Raw genomic sequence first — 18,844 nt, forward strand, 5'->3', positions numbered from 1 at the left:
TGATAGGACTGCAAGTGCATGTGGTAGAAAGTGGGGAACATTTTTTTGCTTGATCTGAATGCCTCTTTGTCTTCTGTTTTTTCTTTCCTGCGGGTACTGTTGGTCTGCCAGGTGTGCCTTTTTGAATGAAAATGAGAAACTTCTTTAGTGTAGATCTCTTACTGTGGTTGGGATGAGGCTCATTTGAAAAGCTTTGAAATTAGATGTTAATTACCTTTCTCTTCTACTGGATAATATTCTGTACTTTATCCAAATAAGGATAATCTTCTATACTTTAATCAAATAAATATTCAAATACTTTGAATTTGCCGTATTTCAGCTTTTTGACAGTTTCTTATATGATGGATTGTAGGAGAGCAAGTGCTCTAAGAAGGCAGAACTTAAACAGAAAAAAAATCATAGCAGTTCAGGTGAATGGGACAGTTGATCCACTATAATTAAATGAAATTAGTCTGAATGACTATACAGTGATGGCCAAGGAAAAAACTGTCAAGGTTCACATCAGCCTTTTAAGATGGTAGATGCCAATATCATAAGGTTAAAAGCCTGAGAAGGCTTTTTTTTTTTAACCCAGCAGAGTTAATGTATTTTTTAATATGTAAGAAGTTCATTATATCTCATTTTTTTCTCCTTTTTTTTAATGGGCACTCAATATCCTTCAGCCCTCTCAAGGGAGTATTTGTGGGCTTTTTTTCATGGCATTTCTGTCATTTTAATAATATATTTTTTTGTTTGTGTTTGGTTGGTTGGTTTGGTTTTCTTTGTTTACTGAGACATTGGAAGATCCATCTGAACATCAGGAAATACTTTTTTACTATGAGGGTGACTGAGACCTGTCACAGCTCATTCAGAGAATGTGTGGAGTCTCCATCACTGGAGATATTCAAAGGTGTCTGGACAATCCAGGTCTAGGTGGCCCTTCCTGAGCTGGGGAGCTGGACCAGATGACCTCCAGGGGTCCCTTCCAACCTCAGCCAGACTCTGGTTTTGTGATTAAATCTATTTTTTTTTTTTTTTCCCTAATTCAAACTAGACCTTAAAATACCAGCAAATTCTTACAGGGATTTTTATTGCTACAGCATATCCCTATATTTGCTTCTGTTTTGGGCTTGATTTGTTTATTTGTTATTTTAGGCACATGTAGTTATCTAAGGGCATTAAAAAGGAGCTTAGCAACATTTGTATCTGTAACAGCAGTGGATGAAATCAAGCAATGTCCACCAGTGCTTCTGGTTGGATTATTATGTTGGCATTAAAACTCAGGGCCCTGCAGGTCTCATTTCAGATATAATTCTAATGAGGGTATTGAATGACTGGTGTGACAATAATGTTAATCAGTGCTGGTGCCTCCTACTTTAACTGAAAAGTGAGAGCAGGAGAGAGCTTTGAAAGAAGGTTTCCTTGGCATATGAGTGAAAGCTGAGTTTTTTATTAACAATTCAAACTCTTGTAATAAGTAGTAGGAAAGCTTATTAGCTATGTTTTTAGATTAAACAAAACCTTTAGGTTGTGATGTTCTTTCTTTTAACAGAATTTGTGGGATGAAGAATTTAAGTGAAAATTTCTAAAGTCAAAGATTGATTGAGTTGAAGTATGTAGCACGAAATCAATCCTGTCAAATTGTAGGGAAATAAGTGAGACATTTATAAACATTGTTAATGTTTTAGAAATCTAGTTTTGTGCAAATGTATTTTGAATTCTTTACAAATGAGATAACAGTAGGTCTAAATGACAAATTAAAGATTTAAAAAATAATCAGCATGCCTCTCTTGTAGTAATGGATTTATGGAGGTAGCATGCTTAAGTTGCATTTGTAATTAAGGTTTTTCCATCATTAGAATAGAAATGTGTTCCTGTTGAGCAGTATCTTTTTATGTGATTTATGTGGATTGAATGAGTGGCAAAACTCCACTACTTTAATCTGTTATGTGGTTAAAAGTCAGTATTTGGATTGGATTCCTAGAGGGTCATGCTGAAAGGTTAAATACATTTATCTGTTTTCTTAGTCTTCAAATTTCCATATTCTTTACAAGTAACAAACAAATCCATGTCCCATGGGATTGCACAATGACAGCTTAGCAACTTGGCTTCATTAGTAATGAAGCCATACTGCTGTTAATTTCAAACCTCTAAATACTGAAATGGGTGGGCTGTACATGGAGTGCTTAACAACAGTAATACATAAAAGAAACTTCTGAAACTGTAATTTCTTTGCATAAGTTCATAGTTCTGAAAAATTTAACTGTATGCCTTGGTAAACCACTAACCTTGTTCCATTTTTAAAAATGGTACAAGTATCCTGGGTTATGAGACAGACTAGAAATAGTATTAGAAATGCCGTATACTACAATTTTAGGTAATTGACCAAATGACCATTAGCTGCTAAATTCCTAAAAGCTGATAATAAGGTGGTCTTTTCAGGAATTTGCTTTTACATTAAAGTCATCTTTTCTCAATTGGAGTACTCCCAAAATTATGTCATGGAATATATTTCTGTTTCTGCAAGAGCTTTCTGACATCAAGTAAGGGTTCCATCCTTAGCTCTTAGGTGATTATGATATATGTAGTGTGGTGAATGTCTGTGGATAGGCAGTAGCTTCTAATGACATGGACTCTTTTATTCCTGTACATCCTTACAGGAAAAATCTGGAAGGTGAAGTTGCCTCAGCCCACCCTACAGTCCGTGTTCCTGACTTAGAGTTGCAAGCCCTATTTAACAAGAAATTTAGGATTGTTAACTAGTAATTTTCTTTTGTAGTTTAAAAATAGTTAAAAAGCTTAAATGAGCCTTTAAAATATTGTTATTTCTATATTAAATATCTTACAATAATTTGGTTGGCTAGTAGATTTCTGACATGGTTTGTAAATGCTTACTTTGTTCTGGAAGAGTCTGTCATAACCTGAGGAGCTTCTGTCTTGGGCTTTGGTTGGTTGTTGGTTTTCCTGTAAGACATATCTGGGGAATTCAGGAAGCTCATTTTTAAGAGATAATCTAAAAAGCCTGTGTCTGACTCTGACAGACTGTCAGGAGCTCTTTCCATCTGTATCCAATCCAGCTTCGTCAAGTTCTGTAAAGAAGTCACACTGAACAAATCAGAACCATGTATGCTCCTCATTGTATTCTCTAATCTTTGGAGCAATCACTAGGTCCTGCCTGAAGCAGGAAATGTTAAGCGTGCCATGTAAGGCTGGAACTATTCTACAGAATCACAGAATATGCTGAGTTGGAAGGGACCCTTTGGGATCGAATCCGACTCCTGGCCCTGTGCAGGACACCCCAGGAGTCACACCCTGTGCCTGACAGCATTGTCCAAACACTTCTCGAGCTCTGTCAGGCTGGTTCTGTGACCACTTCCCTGGGGAGCTGTTCTAGTGCCCAGCCACCCTCTGGGTGGAGGACATTTTCCTGATACCCAACCTAAACCTCCCCTGACACACTTCAGGCCATTCCCTCTGGCTCTGTCATGGGACACAAGAGAGAGGAGATCAGTGTCTGTCCCTCTTCTTCCCTTTAGGAGGAAGTTGTGACTGCAGTGAAGTCTGCCCTCCGTCTCCTCCAGGCTGTTAGACCAGAGGCCCTCAGTGGCTCCTCATAAGATTTTTTGTCCCTGGCAGCACCTAAGAACACTTTTACCACTCTAGTAAAAGAGATGAGAAATCTGCACACAGGGCTATGTCTGAAGGCTTGGAGGAAGTGTCCCAACACGACAAGTTTGCGGGTCTGAAGATTTAGATGCAATGTAAGACACAGTGACAGGGAGTGGTGTTCCAGGTAACCGCAGAGAGGAGGAAAGCCCATAAGCATTTGTAAAATAGCCTGCATAAATAACACATATAATGGAAACATATAATAATTATTTTTATTATTACTCTGAGGGTAAATGAAAAATTAAAACTGAGCTGGGTTTTTTTAAGTGCAGTTGTGAACCCTCTAGGCATTCATATACACTTGATCTCTCATCTTTTGCATTTGAGTAGCTTTGGTGGAACCTTGAACCTTCCAGTATAGTTGGCAAGCTGAATGTACAAGAACTTCTTGCTTAGTCATTGAGGCTAACAATCTGTCAGATCTGAAGCAGATTATTTTGAAGTCTTTCAGAATGGTCATTTTCTTCAGAGCAGAGAGATGATCTAGAACGTGCAGGAGCTTTCTCTGTAATACTGTGCTGGAGGCACTCCCTTATTCACATGGATATGCTTCAAGAGGCCCTTGCTGTTGGTTACATGGTCCTTCCTGCTCACATATCCCACCCTTTGCTTGCCAGCAGGGACATGCTCTCCTGCCCCTCTCAGTGCTGGTTCAAGCCTCTCTTACCAGCCTGGCTTGGATAATTTTGCCCCATTTGTGCAAATGGATCCTTCCTTGTCCAAGCAACTCTTGGTGCCAACACCACCTGCAAACACGGAGGATGAATAAGTATTGTTTAACTTGATAAAAACACCTGTCATGTTGTCTAAATATATCTAATTTAATGAAACAAAATTATATGCTTTATGAAAATCCTGCATGACATTTAAGAAATTAGGTAAGAGAACTTTCTTTGGAGACTAATTAGGGGCTAAAATACTTTTCTGAATTTGCATAAATGTTGCTTTGATAGACAATCACTTAGTCATAATGAAAGAACAGTTTAAAAGTAGTTCAGACCACTTAAAAAGATTTTTTGATGGACACAACATCCGCACACAATCTATTCATTACCAAGACTACCATGCCCTCTTATCTTCTATAAAATATCAGGATCGTTTTCAGTGGATATTACCTGTATCTAGTCAGAGATTGCCTTGTTCTGCTTAGTGTAGCTGTTGAAAAATGCCTATGGTTCTTGAAGAAAAAGGCTGGATTGTTCAGTACAAGTCCTTTTTCTCTTAAGAATATTCATCAGGTAGTGCAAGTGTGTTCTGCACTTGTTTTTCTCTTTAACGCTTGTTTTCTCCCAGCCCTTCCTTTTTCTCCAAGCACACAAGTTGTGGTTGTTACTTGAAAGAGGCTGACCAGGAGAACCTTAGAAAAGTTTTGATTCCACTTTTTTCTTTTTATTAAAAAAAACCTAAAAAATAAAAAAACAAGGAAGGAAGGAGGAAGATTTGATTCTCAGGGAGTTTGCCATCATCTCAGATAGTGCAATGTGCTTATCTACTGCTTAAAAAATGTCTAGTCTTTGGAGTATTAGTTTTATGTCTTTTTCAGCTTTATAGACATACTTGATGTTTTTGAAAAACTGTCTTCTCTACTGCTTCTGAGACATATTCTGATTTCTTTAGGGCTTCTAGTTATATGGCTACGAGATTAACTTTTCTGGGAGACAGGACAGTACTTCCATTTCTGTCACTTCAGGATTGAGAGAAATGCTCATATATTTAAAAGATAACTTTTAACACTGTAGTTTAAAATCTGATGTGGAGGGTAGTATGGTTATTATTTCCTACTCTGAAATAGATTTTGCTGTTATTCAAAAGAAATTTTCTGTACTTTGATTTTAAACATGGACTGGATTCTAACTTGTCTGACTAAAAAGGAAACCTTTGTTTATTAGTAATTAATTTCAATATTTATTGTTCTTGTCATCTTATTTTTTCTAGTGAAAGACATTATATTTTGCTGAATGTGTTAAACCTGTTCAATTTGGGAAATAAAGCAAAGTAAAGCTTTCATGTCTAAATGTTTGTTCATTCCACTGAAACAAATGCTGTTGTTTTCTCTATGGAGAATATACTTGTCTATATGCATTTAAATATTGAATAACTTAACACATGTTTTGGTTTTATTAGGAAATAATAAGTGATGCTTGTCATATTCTTTCTTAATTAGAAGTGGTTTTAATTGTGGTTTGTGCTACAGTTAGCTTTTGATGCAGTTGCAGTCATCTTTTTAGGCAAAGTTCCCTTTGCATCTTATAGTTGAGTACAAAATGTTCGTCAAGAACAAATTTATTTAATGCTTTGAAATAAAAAAAGAATCATAAAAGTGAATGAGCCAAGATTTATTTGAGTGCCGCATTCTTTAAGATCAGCTGTTGATCTTGTTTCTTCATTAAGTGAAACAGGGATCCCTGTTCCTTCATTTGTTTTGGGTGTTCAGTTTTGAATGAATTAGAAAGAAAATAACTCCATGGGTGTGCTGTGAGTCCTGGTGCTTCTCTAGGAACTGTCCCTGTGTTTGGTTTCTCTGGAGGAGTAGGAGATGCCCAGGCTGTACCAACATTTTTCACAGCTAGTTATCACATGGACATTGTATTCCTGCTGCTTCTGGGAACACAGAGCACTTCTGGGAAGTGGGTCAGAGCCAGATCTGTTACCTTCTATGCACTCAAGTGTTCAATTTCATGTTGAGCACTCCGTTTCTCTGTTTCCTAGACTGTAAAATAATTTCCAACACAAGTTTTTGTGTGTTTGTGGGTTTTGTTTTTTTTTTTTTAGTTGGTTGTTCTTTCTTTGGGTTTTTTGTTGGTTGCTTGGATTTTTATTTTATTTGGTTTTGGTTTTGTTGTTTTTTTTTTTTTTTTTAACTTTTGTTCAGTGCTCTTAAAGAGTATGTTTCATTATCCTTTCTTTCATCCTAGTACCAAAATAACCCTTTCCAAAATAGGCAAAATTTGCTTTAGTATAGGATGATTTGTAATGTTGTGTAGAAAAATCAATAGTTTCAAAACTTAATACGAAAACAGTTCTAATTCTCCCCTTCTCTTCAGCAAAACTCACCACAAATACTTGAAATAGAAGTACTGTAGAATTTTAAGGATATGATTGTTTCTGGCACCAAGGGAACATTGGCTTCAAATTTTAATTTGACTCACATAATCATCTGTATTTTACTGTCATCTTTGCATTTCTTGTCAAAATGTGGCAAAGGTACACATAATTTTTTTGTGTTGAGCACATCTCTGTTACTGCCTTTTTTGTATGTCTTCTGTTATTAGTGAGGCAAAAGATTCTACCTTGTCTTGGCATGCAGAGATATGTGACTGGATCTTTGTGTACACTGCTTCAGCCCTTAGGTTTTGGTGCTCCATCCAATACTGCTGTTATATACAGAAGCTATGAAAGTTGTATTCCTATCTGTCAGCTCTGCTGGGTGAAGTGTGAACAGTAATTTCAGCATTTCTGAAGAAAAACAAAAACAAAACAACATAAAAGGGAAAAGTTTCGCAGTTTGGGGTGTATTTCTCATACTGTTAGTGTTTTATAAGAGTGTACATTTTGGAGAAATGTAACTTTGAATGTATTGCCTAAGTGCAGCAAATACCCATTGAAGCTCTTTGAAACAAACAAACTTATTAACTACTTGAATCTGATCACTCAAACTTTTCTAAATCAAGTCCATTGTCTGATAAAAAGACTGAATTGCAATTCTTCATTCTCTGTGGCAAACAAGGCCTCCATCTTTCTTTCACTTATGCTTAGGGCATATGTGCCTTTTTGTCCAGCAATATAAACCTTTTCTGCAAATCCTCCTTAATAATAATTAATAATCCTCCTGTGACCGTGGTTTATCAATGCTAAAGTCTACTTAAAACAAAATCCTAGCAAAGCTAATGAATAGGTTACAAAAATGCAGAGGTTCAGAAATCCTTAGATTAGTGAGTGGTGTTGCTGGAACACAGTTTTTCCAGCTCATTTATTCTTCTGTCCCATGGGAAGGAATAGCTAATATGAATTACTAAAGCAGGTGACAGAATTACTTTCTTACTATATAATTGCAGAAGTTAAATAAATGAGGTGGAAAAAATATCAGGTCTACTCTAGATACAATTTTTTACAGGTCCTTAAGGCTGCTTGTTTTTCTCTTTGTGCAGAGTGTGCACAAGGAGTAGTGTGGGTTGGGTTTGTTTGTTTGTTTGTTGAGGTTTTTCGGTGTATGCTTCTCTGGTACAATGTTTTTGTAATGATTGTGCTCGTTCTTTTCAGTCTGCTCTTAAGTCTTCCTTTCTGTTCCTTCATGTCTATGATCCCAGGATGCAGCAGAAAATGTGTTTTCAGGAGAAATCTTTGCATCAGCATATTAGCTTTGTATCCTGTCTCATTGGTTTTAAACTCTTGTATCTTAGCTTGTGTCCACAGAAGCATCCTCTCATCAGAAGGTACACTTCAGAGGTTTTTAAATAAGGCATCTTTAAAAATACTTGATATAATAAATAATAGTAAAGCTGTTCTTTGTATGTTTATTTATTTTTAATCATTCCCTGTCTTAAATCACTACCTCATTTAATTAAGTAATTAGTTAGTTGAGGTAGGATTAGTACAGGGGGTTTTGCAGTTTGACGAGGGCTTGTCTGCAATTACAGTCTTGAAGTTTATGTTGACTCGCAGTTCATGGGTGAGAGAATGTGTGTTGCAAGTCTTGCTTTTACAAAAAAAAGTTGAGAGTTTCACAGATGTTCACTGTACTGAGAAGTTCACAGGTTTTTAGAAGTATATGTTTGCTGGGGGGAGGGGGCATGGCTGTACAGATGGGTTGCCAGGCAGTTAATTCTTTCTACTTGGAATAGGAGACAATCCGGCTCTCATAAGCAGTGCAGTATTATTTGCAAAAGGAAACTACCCAGTACCATTTTTCCTATTCTCTTCCCTTTTTCTTCTGTCTTCCCACCTCCTTTCCTCTGCTGTGCATTTCTGAGAAACTCCTCAGGATTGATATGATAGCAGAGCTGTCATTCTCTTTAACGAAAAAAAGAAGTCACTTTTATTCTAGGTATTTTAATAGAGTCCCATTAAGGATGTATTGCTGACTGAAATATTGGCATGAAGGGCTCTCACTGAGCTGAGCCCAGGAATTAAGAAGTCAGGAAATGGGCTGCTGCATTGCTAAAGAACCTTGTGTGACACAGTATCTCCTGATTGGGGGGATCATTACTGCTATTATGACTCGACTTGCGTAGGAATTTTAAATTTCATCTGAATGTCAGTAATAACCCTCTTAGCAAATTATCCTGAATAAAATCACGAAGGCATTTTATATAATAGGTGTTGAATTACTGGATAGATTTGCTAATTAAATACTCTTTGTTCTGCTGCAGTTGACATTACAGGGTAAGATCTTGAACAATTATTCTCAACAGCTGTACTTTGTTAAAGGAAAAATTAACTACAAAGTTTATTTTTTTTCTACACTTGAAATTGGCAGATTTTTGAAATGTGCTTGAAAAAATTCCATCATCCAGTTGGTAATGAGAGGATAAATATGCAGGTGTTGCTGTGAAATCAGATAACTACTGACTGCCTTATTAATGAATTTAGCAATACTTTATAACCTTCTGTTTTGTAGCTGTTGGCGCTTACAAGTGATCTCCTGTCAGAACGGGTGGCACTAGCATATGCCAGTCACTTGATGAAGCCAGCTTGTCTGTGACCCTCTTGTTGTGATTACTTACACCCACTGCTGTTCTCAGGGATAAATGAGAAATATTTTTTGCACAGCCAATCAATTTTTTAGTGGGGATATTCCTTTTTTTTTTTTTTTTTTTTTTAAGTTATCTTTCTCATTATTAATATAATTATTTCAGAGAGTGAAGTAGAAAATGCCAGAGATTATCAAGGGAAAATTTATAGGCCTTCCTTTCTTTTCAGTATAAACTCTTCATTTTGGTGTAATTTTTCAATTTTGTTTCAGGGACTCCTGTTTGCTTTTGGAGTACTGAGGAAGAGGTGTAACCTTTCTCTGTAGGAGTTAGCTAATAAGTGAGAGGGAGCGTTGTGGGGTGGTGAATATGTTGGAATTTTGACTACTTTATATGAAATTTGATATCATATAGCAGTGATATGCCTTTAGAATAATTTCAAAACTTAGAAAGGCGGTTGGGTCGAATGTCTGAATCACTCACCAGGAGATGAATAGGAGTGGAATACCTTCTCTTTAAACTTCCAATTAAAATGGAATTGTGTGTATCTGATTCTAGAGACAGGTACAGCTTAGCAGGAGTCTGCAGTTAAGGTTCACCATTTTGCTGTTCTATAAAGAAGACTGAGGACAGCTGAGGTTTCTGCAGTTTTGGACTTCAGCAGAGGTCAGGCATCACATTGTCTGAGTGCCTAGTTTGCAGCACCAGTGATTGGTCTTTAAATCAACGGGATGTTTTGAACTTGACCCAGATAGTGTAAATCTGTAGATGTCCATATGTGCTTGGGGAATAACCCTGATAAGGACATGCATTGTGAGTTCAGCTGTGTCGAGGTTACATCATAGTTTGGAACTGAACCTAAGTGCCTTGAGGGGAATACAGCTTTCAGTGCATAATTGCAGGCAAAAAACACCATACTTGCACTGTGGTTGTATAAAGGTTCTGAAATACTGAAGAAACTTACCATTAGTTTTAAAGGAATGATATCATCATTAGTATGCTGTTGTTTTGAGGTGGAGATTTCACCTTTCAGAATTCCTTACTGCAGTAGCATAGTCAGCATCACATTAGTCAGGACTCTTGGCTTAATTATAGACTTATAGACTATCTGGCTTTATCAAAATAATGAAATTTCCCTGAAAATGATTTTATTGCCCCTGAACATGGACAGCTCTTGCCTGTTTGTCCCTTTTCTTTCCTCATCCCTGCTGATTTCTGCTGCTTACCTCTCTGTCATAGGCTTCTTGACTACAAGTCTTATTTCTACCTTTTGGCAAATGTGGCCAATGAGTATTGCAATTTAATATGTGAAAAATAGTAAAGGTGAGGCTTATTAAATTTGATATAAGCTGTTGATAGTGTATTGCCTGACTGTCTTTAGAGTTCCAAATTGTTTGGGTTTACCTAAAAGACTCTGATCTATCAGTGCTGTCACATGTGGTTCAGATTAATCCTCAGGAAAATTTTAAGAATAAAGATATATAACTAGGAGGATTAGCTGGATAAAACTGAGGCTTATGCTGAGTGGCAATGGAAAGGACTGAAACCAGGGTAGTGGAGTTTGGAGCTGTGTGCCAGAGCACCAGGATGTTGATAGGAAGGAAATGGGGAGTACAGTGGAACTGTGGCCAAGTGGCTGAAGGAATGGAGCAGATGTTGGTTCTCATGCAGCTGTGAAGAATTCACCAAGCTCTTCCTGCTGCTGCAACTGCACATTTTTTTCATTAAGCACATTTGATTGTCCCTTTTCAGTGCTACAGCTGTACCTGTGGCTTCAGATGAGATGCTCTCCCCACCTTCCACTGTGCTGAGCACTATTAGACGTGGAAAAAGAAGCCTTCTCACATGAAGTCCCTTTAGCTATTTCTCAGATTCATAGAGGTGCTATTCAGAGCATTTGGGGAACTTGGGATGCATTTTCAGTTGAGGAACAAGCCTGGTTACACCCACTGATCTGTATCCTGTCTTTATCTCAGTTCTGATTTCCATAAGGAGTTTGGTTTTTGATGACCCATTTTGAGATCCTTAAAAGGGTAATCAACATTTTGATTAAGTCTTGTTAAGTGGGCACCATCCAGGCTGGACTGAATAAGATGGGATGTTTTTGGGAAAAAATTCCATCACATCAAGAGATAAGATGATGGATATGAAGGTGAGAACTGGCCTAAATTACTGAAAGAGACTTAATTCTGGCACTTGCTGATCAGGTTGTATTTAAGCCATTTGATTCAGTGTTCTTTTTTTCCTAAGGTAGAATGTGTGCATGCACATGCAATTTTGAGATTTGTTTTAATCTTGTTTTAGGGGAGTTAATAATAGCATTAATACAAGGTCAAACAAGAATTTACTCATGTAATAGGTGTATTGAGGTGGCTGTGTGTTGCCAGGAGAGATGTGGTTTGCTTTGTTTTGAAAGGTGAGAGCATTTGGAGTTAGCAACCTAATGGATATGTTTGTGTGTGTTAGCCTGTAATTATATCATACGCTAATCTTTGATTATTTTTTTATTTCAGATTTTGATGCATACCAAGGAGATGGTGCAGAAGGTAATGCTGAGCATTTTCATTAAACAACAACACTTAAAGAGCACACCTGGTGAAATTTTTTATTCTAGGAGAACTGTAACCCAAACAGACCTGAAATCACTTCTTAGGATGCCTGGTTTACAAATGTAATCCTTCCTGATGGATTATAGCTTTTTTCTTTTCCCACCACAGATATGATCTGGACCCTGCTTGAAGCCTATGTGGGACTGTTTCAAGCAAATTAGTAACAGTGCTAATTAGAGTTTACTCATAGACCTGTTACACCATGTGTTCTGGTGGTTTATTATGGTTAATTTCTTGGCATCCTTTAAACTCTGTCGCGAGGTGGTTTTTTGACTCTGGAGTTTAACATGGACATAGCCATGTTGCAGGTTTACAGCTGCATTGGTTTTCTGCTACTGAAAATGTCAGGTTTTTATTTTATTTTTCAAATTAATATTATGCAATTAGATGCATCTGCCAATTTTTTGTTGTTGGTGTGACATTTTTACTGGTGTCGGCTTTCCACCTTTTTTCTTGCTATGCCTTTCATATGCACCTCAGGCTTTTTTTATGTTCCTCAGTTTGTATAGAATTTTCTTCATTATCCAGACTATTATGGAAGTATGGCTGGTGTTTGAATACAGTCTTCTCCAAGCAGGGCATTTAAATAGTTAAAGAATCAGAATCAGAAGTGATGTGAGGGGCAGAGTTGTCAATCAAAGAGAAGGGGTTCAGTAAATATTTGTGTTCACCTCTGGGTGTAATTGTTCAGTAGTTCAGTCTGGGAAGATAAAACTTGTGGGTCATAGCAGCTAGGTCCTTATCCAACAGGAGCATTCCCTGAAGACAAACACAGGTGGTTGGATTAGCAGAAATTAAAAGATGGGAGAGGGAAGATGGAAGTATGAAGCCATTGGCATAATCTGAAGTGAAGAAGAGCAGCCTAATCTGGAAGTGCTGTGGTATTCTCAGTTGTAGTCATCCACTAGCCAATGCTTTCACAGATTTGTTTGAAATAGAGAATCCAAGGTGGTTTTTTTTTGTTTGTTTTGGGGTGGTTTTTTTTTTTTGTTTTTGTTTTGTTTTTTTTTTCCCAGTAGTATTGTGATGGCTGCAAATGCGATGGGATACCTGACTGTGGTATTACCTTTCCAACACTTTGGCTGACTGCCTTGTCTGAATTTGTCCAGCAGTCTTGTGGAAGTGACCTTCTCGTGTTTTAGCAGTCCAAAGTTATTTCTAATCAGAGTTCCTGCTGTTTCTCAAGATCAGACTTCTTCACTGACTTATTTTTCTAGTATTCATTTAATAAAATTTTACCTATATATTATATATACAACTGGACAGTGGTCTTTTTAACATAACAATGGCTGAAGTTTCTTTATTCTCTTTTAATTCAAATAGGTTTTAATGAAATGTACAGACCTATCAGTAAATATTAATTTTACGTTTTATTGCTAATATGCATTTTAGTGTTTGATAGTATATAGATAATTATATTTTTGAACCTTGAAAGTTATGTGGGACTTGCAGAAGATGGAGTGGTTCTTTTTTGATTTTCAAAGCAATTTTTTTTTTCATTTAGATGAACCTCGAAGTGATTTATGGAGACACAGATTCCATTATGATAAACACTAATAGCACCAATTTGGATGAGGTCTTCAAGCTGGGGAATAAGGTAAGGAACTTTCTCTTTTTCCAGATTTCCTACATAGGTCTGTATTGTTCCCCTGATTGGAGCAGATGGTATTAAGAGAGGATTCCGTGGCACAAGCAGAGAATATACCATGAGAAGGAACTTCACAATGTATAGAACCTATGAAGTAGTAAAATCTCAGAGTGCTCTTCTTCAGGTGTAGCTATTCTGTGAATTTTTAAAAGTGATTGAATGAAACATTTCATTGCATAACAAGCTTTTTTTACTAATCCTAAGGTAGCAGGAGATTATCTCAATATAACCAAAATGTCAGGTACAATTTCTCCTCCACGTTAATTTCAATTACAACATGAGCAGTTCTGATTTTTTTTTCACGAGGGATGTCTCTCGGTTTAGTTTTGTTTAGTTATGTAATTTGTATGACACTCAATACAGATGATCAGATTTCCAGTGGTAAGTTCAAATGTTAATTTCCATGGTATACTAGATGTAGAAGAGATCTGATTGATTAGGAGCTGGCAATCGATTATGTGGAAGTTTTGTGGCTCTCTAAAATTGTGGAAGAAAAGTGAGCAACGTTTCAGAACTTCCTAAAGAAAATAAGTAAGAGAAGCTGTTTTTGAACGATGGAAGAAATTGTGATGAAAATGAGAGCTGTGGAAACTCTAAAAAACCTATAGAAAGCATAGACATATTCAGTATAGTATTAAACAAATGTAATTTAGTTTCAAGGCAGAGAGTGATTCCAGCGTTTATTAGAATACTCTCACCTTCACGTGAGCGGGTACATTTAGAAGTAGATGCATTCAGGAGCAGAAAATGAGGTAATATCTTGATGCCGTAACTAAGTAGCAGGAGGGCTGCTGGCGTAGTAGAAAGCAGTCTTTCTTTTTTGTTTGCCTCATACAAGATTATATGTAATTTCAAGTGTATATGGTGCATACAAAAGTTTAATCTTACTCTAATTGTGTCTGTGTGGTTTTGTTCTGGCTTAATTTTTGTCTTTGTGCTCCCATTTGGTGGCTAAACATTACAGAGGATAGTTAAATAATAATAACTTTTATGAAACCTGTCAGGATAAGCATAATAGGTTAAATAGTTCTGAATTAGAGTCAGGTTTTCTGAGAGAATAGGTGTGTGTTTGAACTTGTCAGCTGCTTAATGAGAGTAAAATCTTAAGCTTTATTAATCCATTGTACTTCTGTATTATGTATCAGTTGAGTTTGTTTTTTTTAATTGAAAAAAAAGGACTGAAAGATATGTTTTGATTAAAATCAAGTACAACATATAAGAACTGTAAAAGTGAATAAGCTTGACCTCTGTAAACCAGCATAATTAAACCTAGCATCAAAATTGCAGACATTGTGGCTTTCACTATTTTTTCTGTAGCAGAAAAAGGTGATTCATAGCTCTCATTTCACATGTTGCTTGTTTGTTTGTTTATTCCTCAAGAAAGTGACAGTTGCTTTTTGGGTAAACATTTTGATAATTTATGTTTTCCTTGTTTTGAGTAATTCGTATTAAAAAATCAAGATAAAGAATTCTCTGTTTTGGTGAGGAACACTCTCAAGAACTGTCTCTGCTCCATTGCATAACAATTTCATTCCCAAAGTTTTATGTTCACAGGTGAGGAATATTTACATTGCTTTGACTATACTTCTGCTTTAATGTAGGCTGTATGGAATGCACACAGATGTAATGCAAACAATTACAGTGAGAGCAGTTAGTGAATGTTCCCCTGTTCTGATGTAAAGTGTGAATTTATGGGTTGTCTTCAGCAATGAAGCATTCCTCCAAGAAATTAATTTTGGTTTTTTATTGAAGAAATTTCTCTCACGTGCTTTCTGAATTCCCGCATCTAATGTGTTTGTTCTTTCCCGCCCTTAACCCTCCATTATGCATATCCATGCCCTTTTTAGTCATTACTTAGTGCAAGCTTTTTTTCTCATTTTCTTTGCATCCTTGTGCATCAGATTTACCAGTACGTTCAGTACTGAACTGTTTCTGGGTTTTGAGCACTTAGTGTGCTGTAAAAAGGAAAAACTGAAAATTAAAATCACAGAAAAATGTTCAGAGGAATTGTTTGATTGTTTTAAGGAAGAAAATATGAACCTCAAAGCAAAATGGTTTTTGCCTCATGATGTCCTTCAAAACTTGAAAATGTACAGGGGGTATCAAAGTAGTGGTAATTCCTGCAATAGGACAAACAGAACTAAATGAGAAAAACTTAAGTACACACCTGTATGTATACGCATAAATGGAAAATTTGTAAGGAAGGTTTTGGTTAAAATGGTGATCTGAGGTCCAAGCTAGATAGGAAACCAGTGATATTTTATGCTTAAGGTCCTGTTCTTGGTGAGGGTATCTGTTAGATGGCAAAAGAACTTGATGCATATCCAACTTCAGTGAGACATGAGAAAAGCATAGTTCATAGTTGGTGGAAGAGTGTAAGTAAGAGTTAAAATGGATACCGAAAATCAATAGGGGAAATTAAGTAGTAGAGGAAAGAAAGTAAAGAGTAGAACATGACAGAACAGGACACCTGGCATATGCAGATACTCTGGTGAAGAACGTAAAGTAAAAACATAGGAAGAAAGAAAAAAGCAAAAAGCAAGTGGGAAACTTTTAGCCAAGCCAGGAGATGGATAAATGTGTACTGGAACCAAAGTTTGTTGTTGAAGGTTTATGCTGTTTTGAGCTGTTGCATTTCTGTCCCCTTAGAATAGAGGTAAGAGATACTTGGTACTACATTAAGACAATTTATCAGTGCCTTTTGAAACTTTTGTATATGGATAAAACATAGCCTGTGTGTAGAAAAACAGCACCTTTTCCTCTCAAGGAAATCATGCTAGTGAAAGGGTAGGTATATTGTGGGAAAGAATAAAAGAAACTTGCCTGTTTTTCCTGAGCATGCAAACACAGAGCTGTGGTCTGCAGTCCTAGTTCTTCTCTCCTCCCTGATTTAGGGTGAGAGTGGGAAGAAAGAAAGGTGCCTTAGCAAAATAGCTTTTCTGTAAGGCTATTTGCATTTTCTGTCTAAGTGACCGTCTCTTGTCTTTGCCTAGTAAATAGATCCCTGCTGTGAAATCCCTTGTTTGCTTAATTTATGTGAGAGGTTCGATGGAGTAGCTGTTCTAGTAAAATGAGCTAGAGTCAGTTATCTCCAAGGTCACTTCAATCCCATGTTTCTCTGCCTTGCTTAATTTTGTTAAGGAATTAGATGTAGCTCATTGTTACTAGTGTGTAATTAATTAATGATATCTGACCAGTCCTTAAAATGCATATGCACATATACAGTGTGTAATGTAAGTTGTTTTAAAATTTAAGAGCAGTGCATTTATATATGGAAGTTGAATTTGTCCATAGTTAAACTGTTGCATTTGTTTTTAATGTTGGTGCATTTGCAGATCAAAAGTGAAGTGAACAAGCTTTACAAATTGTTGGAAATCGATATTGATGGAATTTTTAAGTCATTGCTATTGTTAAAGAAGAAGAAATACGCTGCTCTGACTGTGGAACCAACAGGAGATGGGAAATATGTAACTAAACAAGAACTAAAAGGGCTGGATATCGTCCGGAGGGACTGGTGTGATCTTGCTAAAGAGACTGGAAAGTAAGTTTCTTTGTGGCATGGTCTTCTTTGCTCTGGCCTAAACATTTGCTACCGTGTTTCCTGAAGATCACAGATTGGTAACTACCTTGGTGTTAGGACTTGGCTGATCTTTGTAGGAGATGGTGAAGGTTGCCTTCTGGCACTGGTAACAGGTTATACCTGTACAAGTCCAGATGTCTCCCAATTTTCCTAATATCTGGTTTTGCATCTGCTGTGGAAGTTGTGCTTTTCAGTTGTCATAGTGTTGTAAATAACATTTAATAAACCAGAACTGAAATCTAGTGAAGATGGTAAATGCTGTCAGCATTTGGAGTTGTTGGTTCCAGATCAGCTCTTTTATTTCCTAGAGATATAAAGGGTAAAGAAGCTGGTGGTCAGCACTTTCAGCACCCTCTAAAAAAGCTGGAAGTGCTCTGGCTGCAGCCTGAAGAGGTGATCCTTTTCCCCAATACTCCTTCTCTTTCATTTTGCCATGAGACTCTGATACTTCATTATGATGGATACTGGATTGACTGTTTATTAATTGTCATTGCACAGGGCATTTTAATACTTTAATTCAGTAGAAGTAATACATTTAGCACCATAGAAAGAAAATTAGACAGAGTGGAGAGGTGGTCATCTGGGTGCTGACTCATTGTATAATGCCTCTTGAAAACTTAAACAGCTCATGGTCCAAATGTATCCAAAAATGAATACTTTTCACATCTGTAAAAATACACCACACACTTGCTTACTGTTCTTAAGACTTGCATTTTCTAAGAAAAGATGCATCATAATAGAAGCAAATTTTTCCAAGTTAGGAATGTATTAGTAATTAAAGCTATACAAATGTTGGAGAGTGTTCTTTAGTGACTAACTCTTCTGCAGCTGGCACATCTTCCAACCACATTTTGCAGCAATAGGCAAGACTTTGCTTACTTGATATGTTCTCTTCTCCCCCATCTTAAGATACCTGCTATGGAATAATAAATGGAAAAATGATTTGGCAGCAGAAAATAAGAAGTTGCACTCAACCATTCCAAATCACTATTTAGCATTAGAACTATTTGCAATAATTTGCTTTTAGTAAACTAAGTAAATAAATAAAACATAACATAAAAGATACAGGCAAATTTCTGTAAATTTTTCATCAGACTTCATCCTTGGGCTCTTTAATGTCTGGAGAAATTCTGGGGGAAGAGAAGATTGTGTCTGTTGTAATGGTTTTGCATGTGCCAAGCTTTTCTTAATTTTTGTGCTGTATTTGCAGCTATGTAATTGGTCAGATTCTTTCTGATCAGCCCCGAGACGTAATTGTGGAAAATATTCAAAGGCGACTTGTAGAAATTGGAGAAAATGTGCTCAGTGGTCAGATCCCAGCAAATCAGTTTGAAATAAACAAGGTAAGTGATCTTGCAGCTCTTTTCTGTCTCAGAAAAACTTCACTGTTCCTAAATGTATTGACTTCTGCCAAAAATAGTTTTAATCCTTATTATTTGGAATAGCAGGAGTTTTATTAAGTACTGAATAGTTCAGGACATGCTGCAAAGTTCTTACAATATGAAGGGAAAAAAGCCCTACTGGGGCTGGAAGCTCCAGAATAGCAATTTTGTGTCTCGTCCCATCCTGCTGTTTAGCAGGCTCATTCTGTTCTTTGAGAATGACCTGATGCTTTCAGGAGTTTTCTCCTAAGCTATTGCTTTGTATTTCAGGCTTGAAATGCATAAAC

General features: G+C 36.7%; 1 protein-coding gene across 1 annotated transcript in view; it reads left to right on the top strand.

Annotated features, from left to right (window-relative positions):
* Nucleotides 1-18,844, top strand: part of POLA1 (DNA polymerase alpha 1, catalytic subunit) — a 181,960-nt gene that overhangs the window by 53,017 nt on the left and 110,099 nt on the right. The window contains exons 27-30 of the mRNA XM_056498396.1: nt 11,852-11,884; nt 13,452-13,544; nt 16,931-17,136; nt 18,386-18,518. Of these exons, the coding sequence (XP_056354371.1) occupies nt 11,852-11,884; nt 13,452-13,544; nt 16,931-17,136; nt 18,386-18,518 (465 nt within the window). The remainder of the gene's footprint in view (nt 1-11,851; nt 11,885-13,451; nt 13,545-16,930; nt 17,137-18,385; nt 18,519-18,844) is intronic.

This window comes from Oenanthe melanoleuca, chromosome 1 (genome assembly GCF_029582105.1).
Source record: "Oenanthe melanoleuca isolate GR-GAL-2019-014 chromosome 1, OMel1.0, whole genome shotgun sequence".
Taxonomy (NCBI): domain Eukaryota; kingdom Metazoa; phylum Chordata; class Aves; order Passeriformes; family Muscicapidae; genus Oenanthe; species Oenanthe melanoleuca.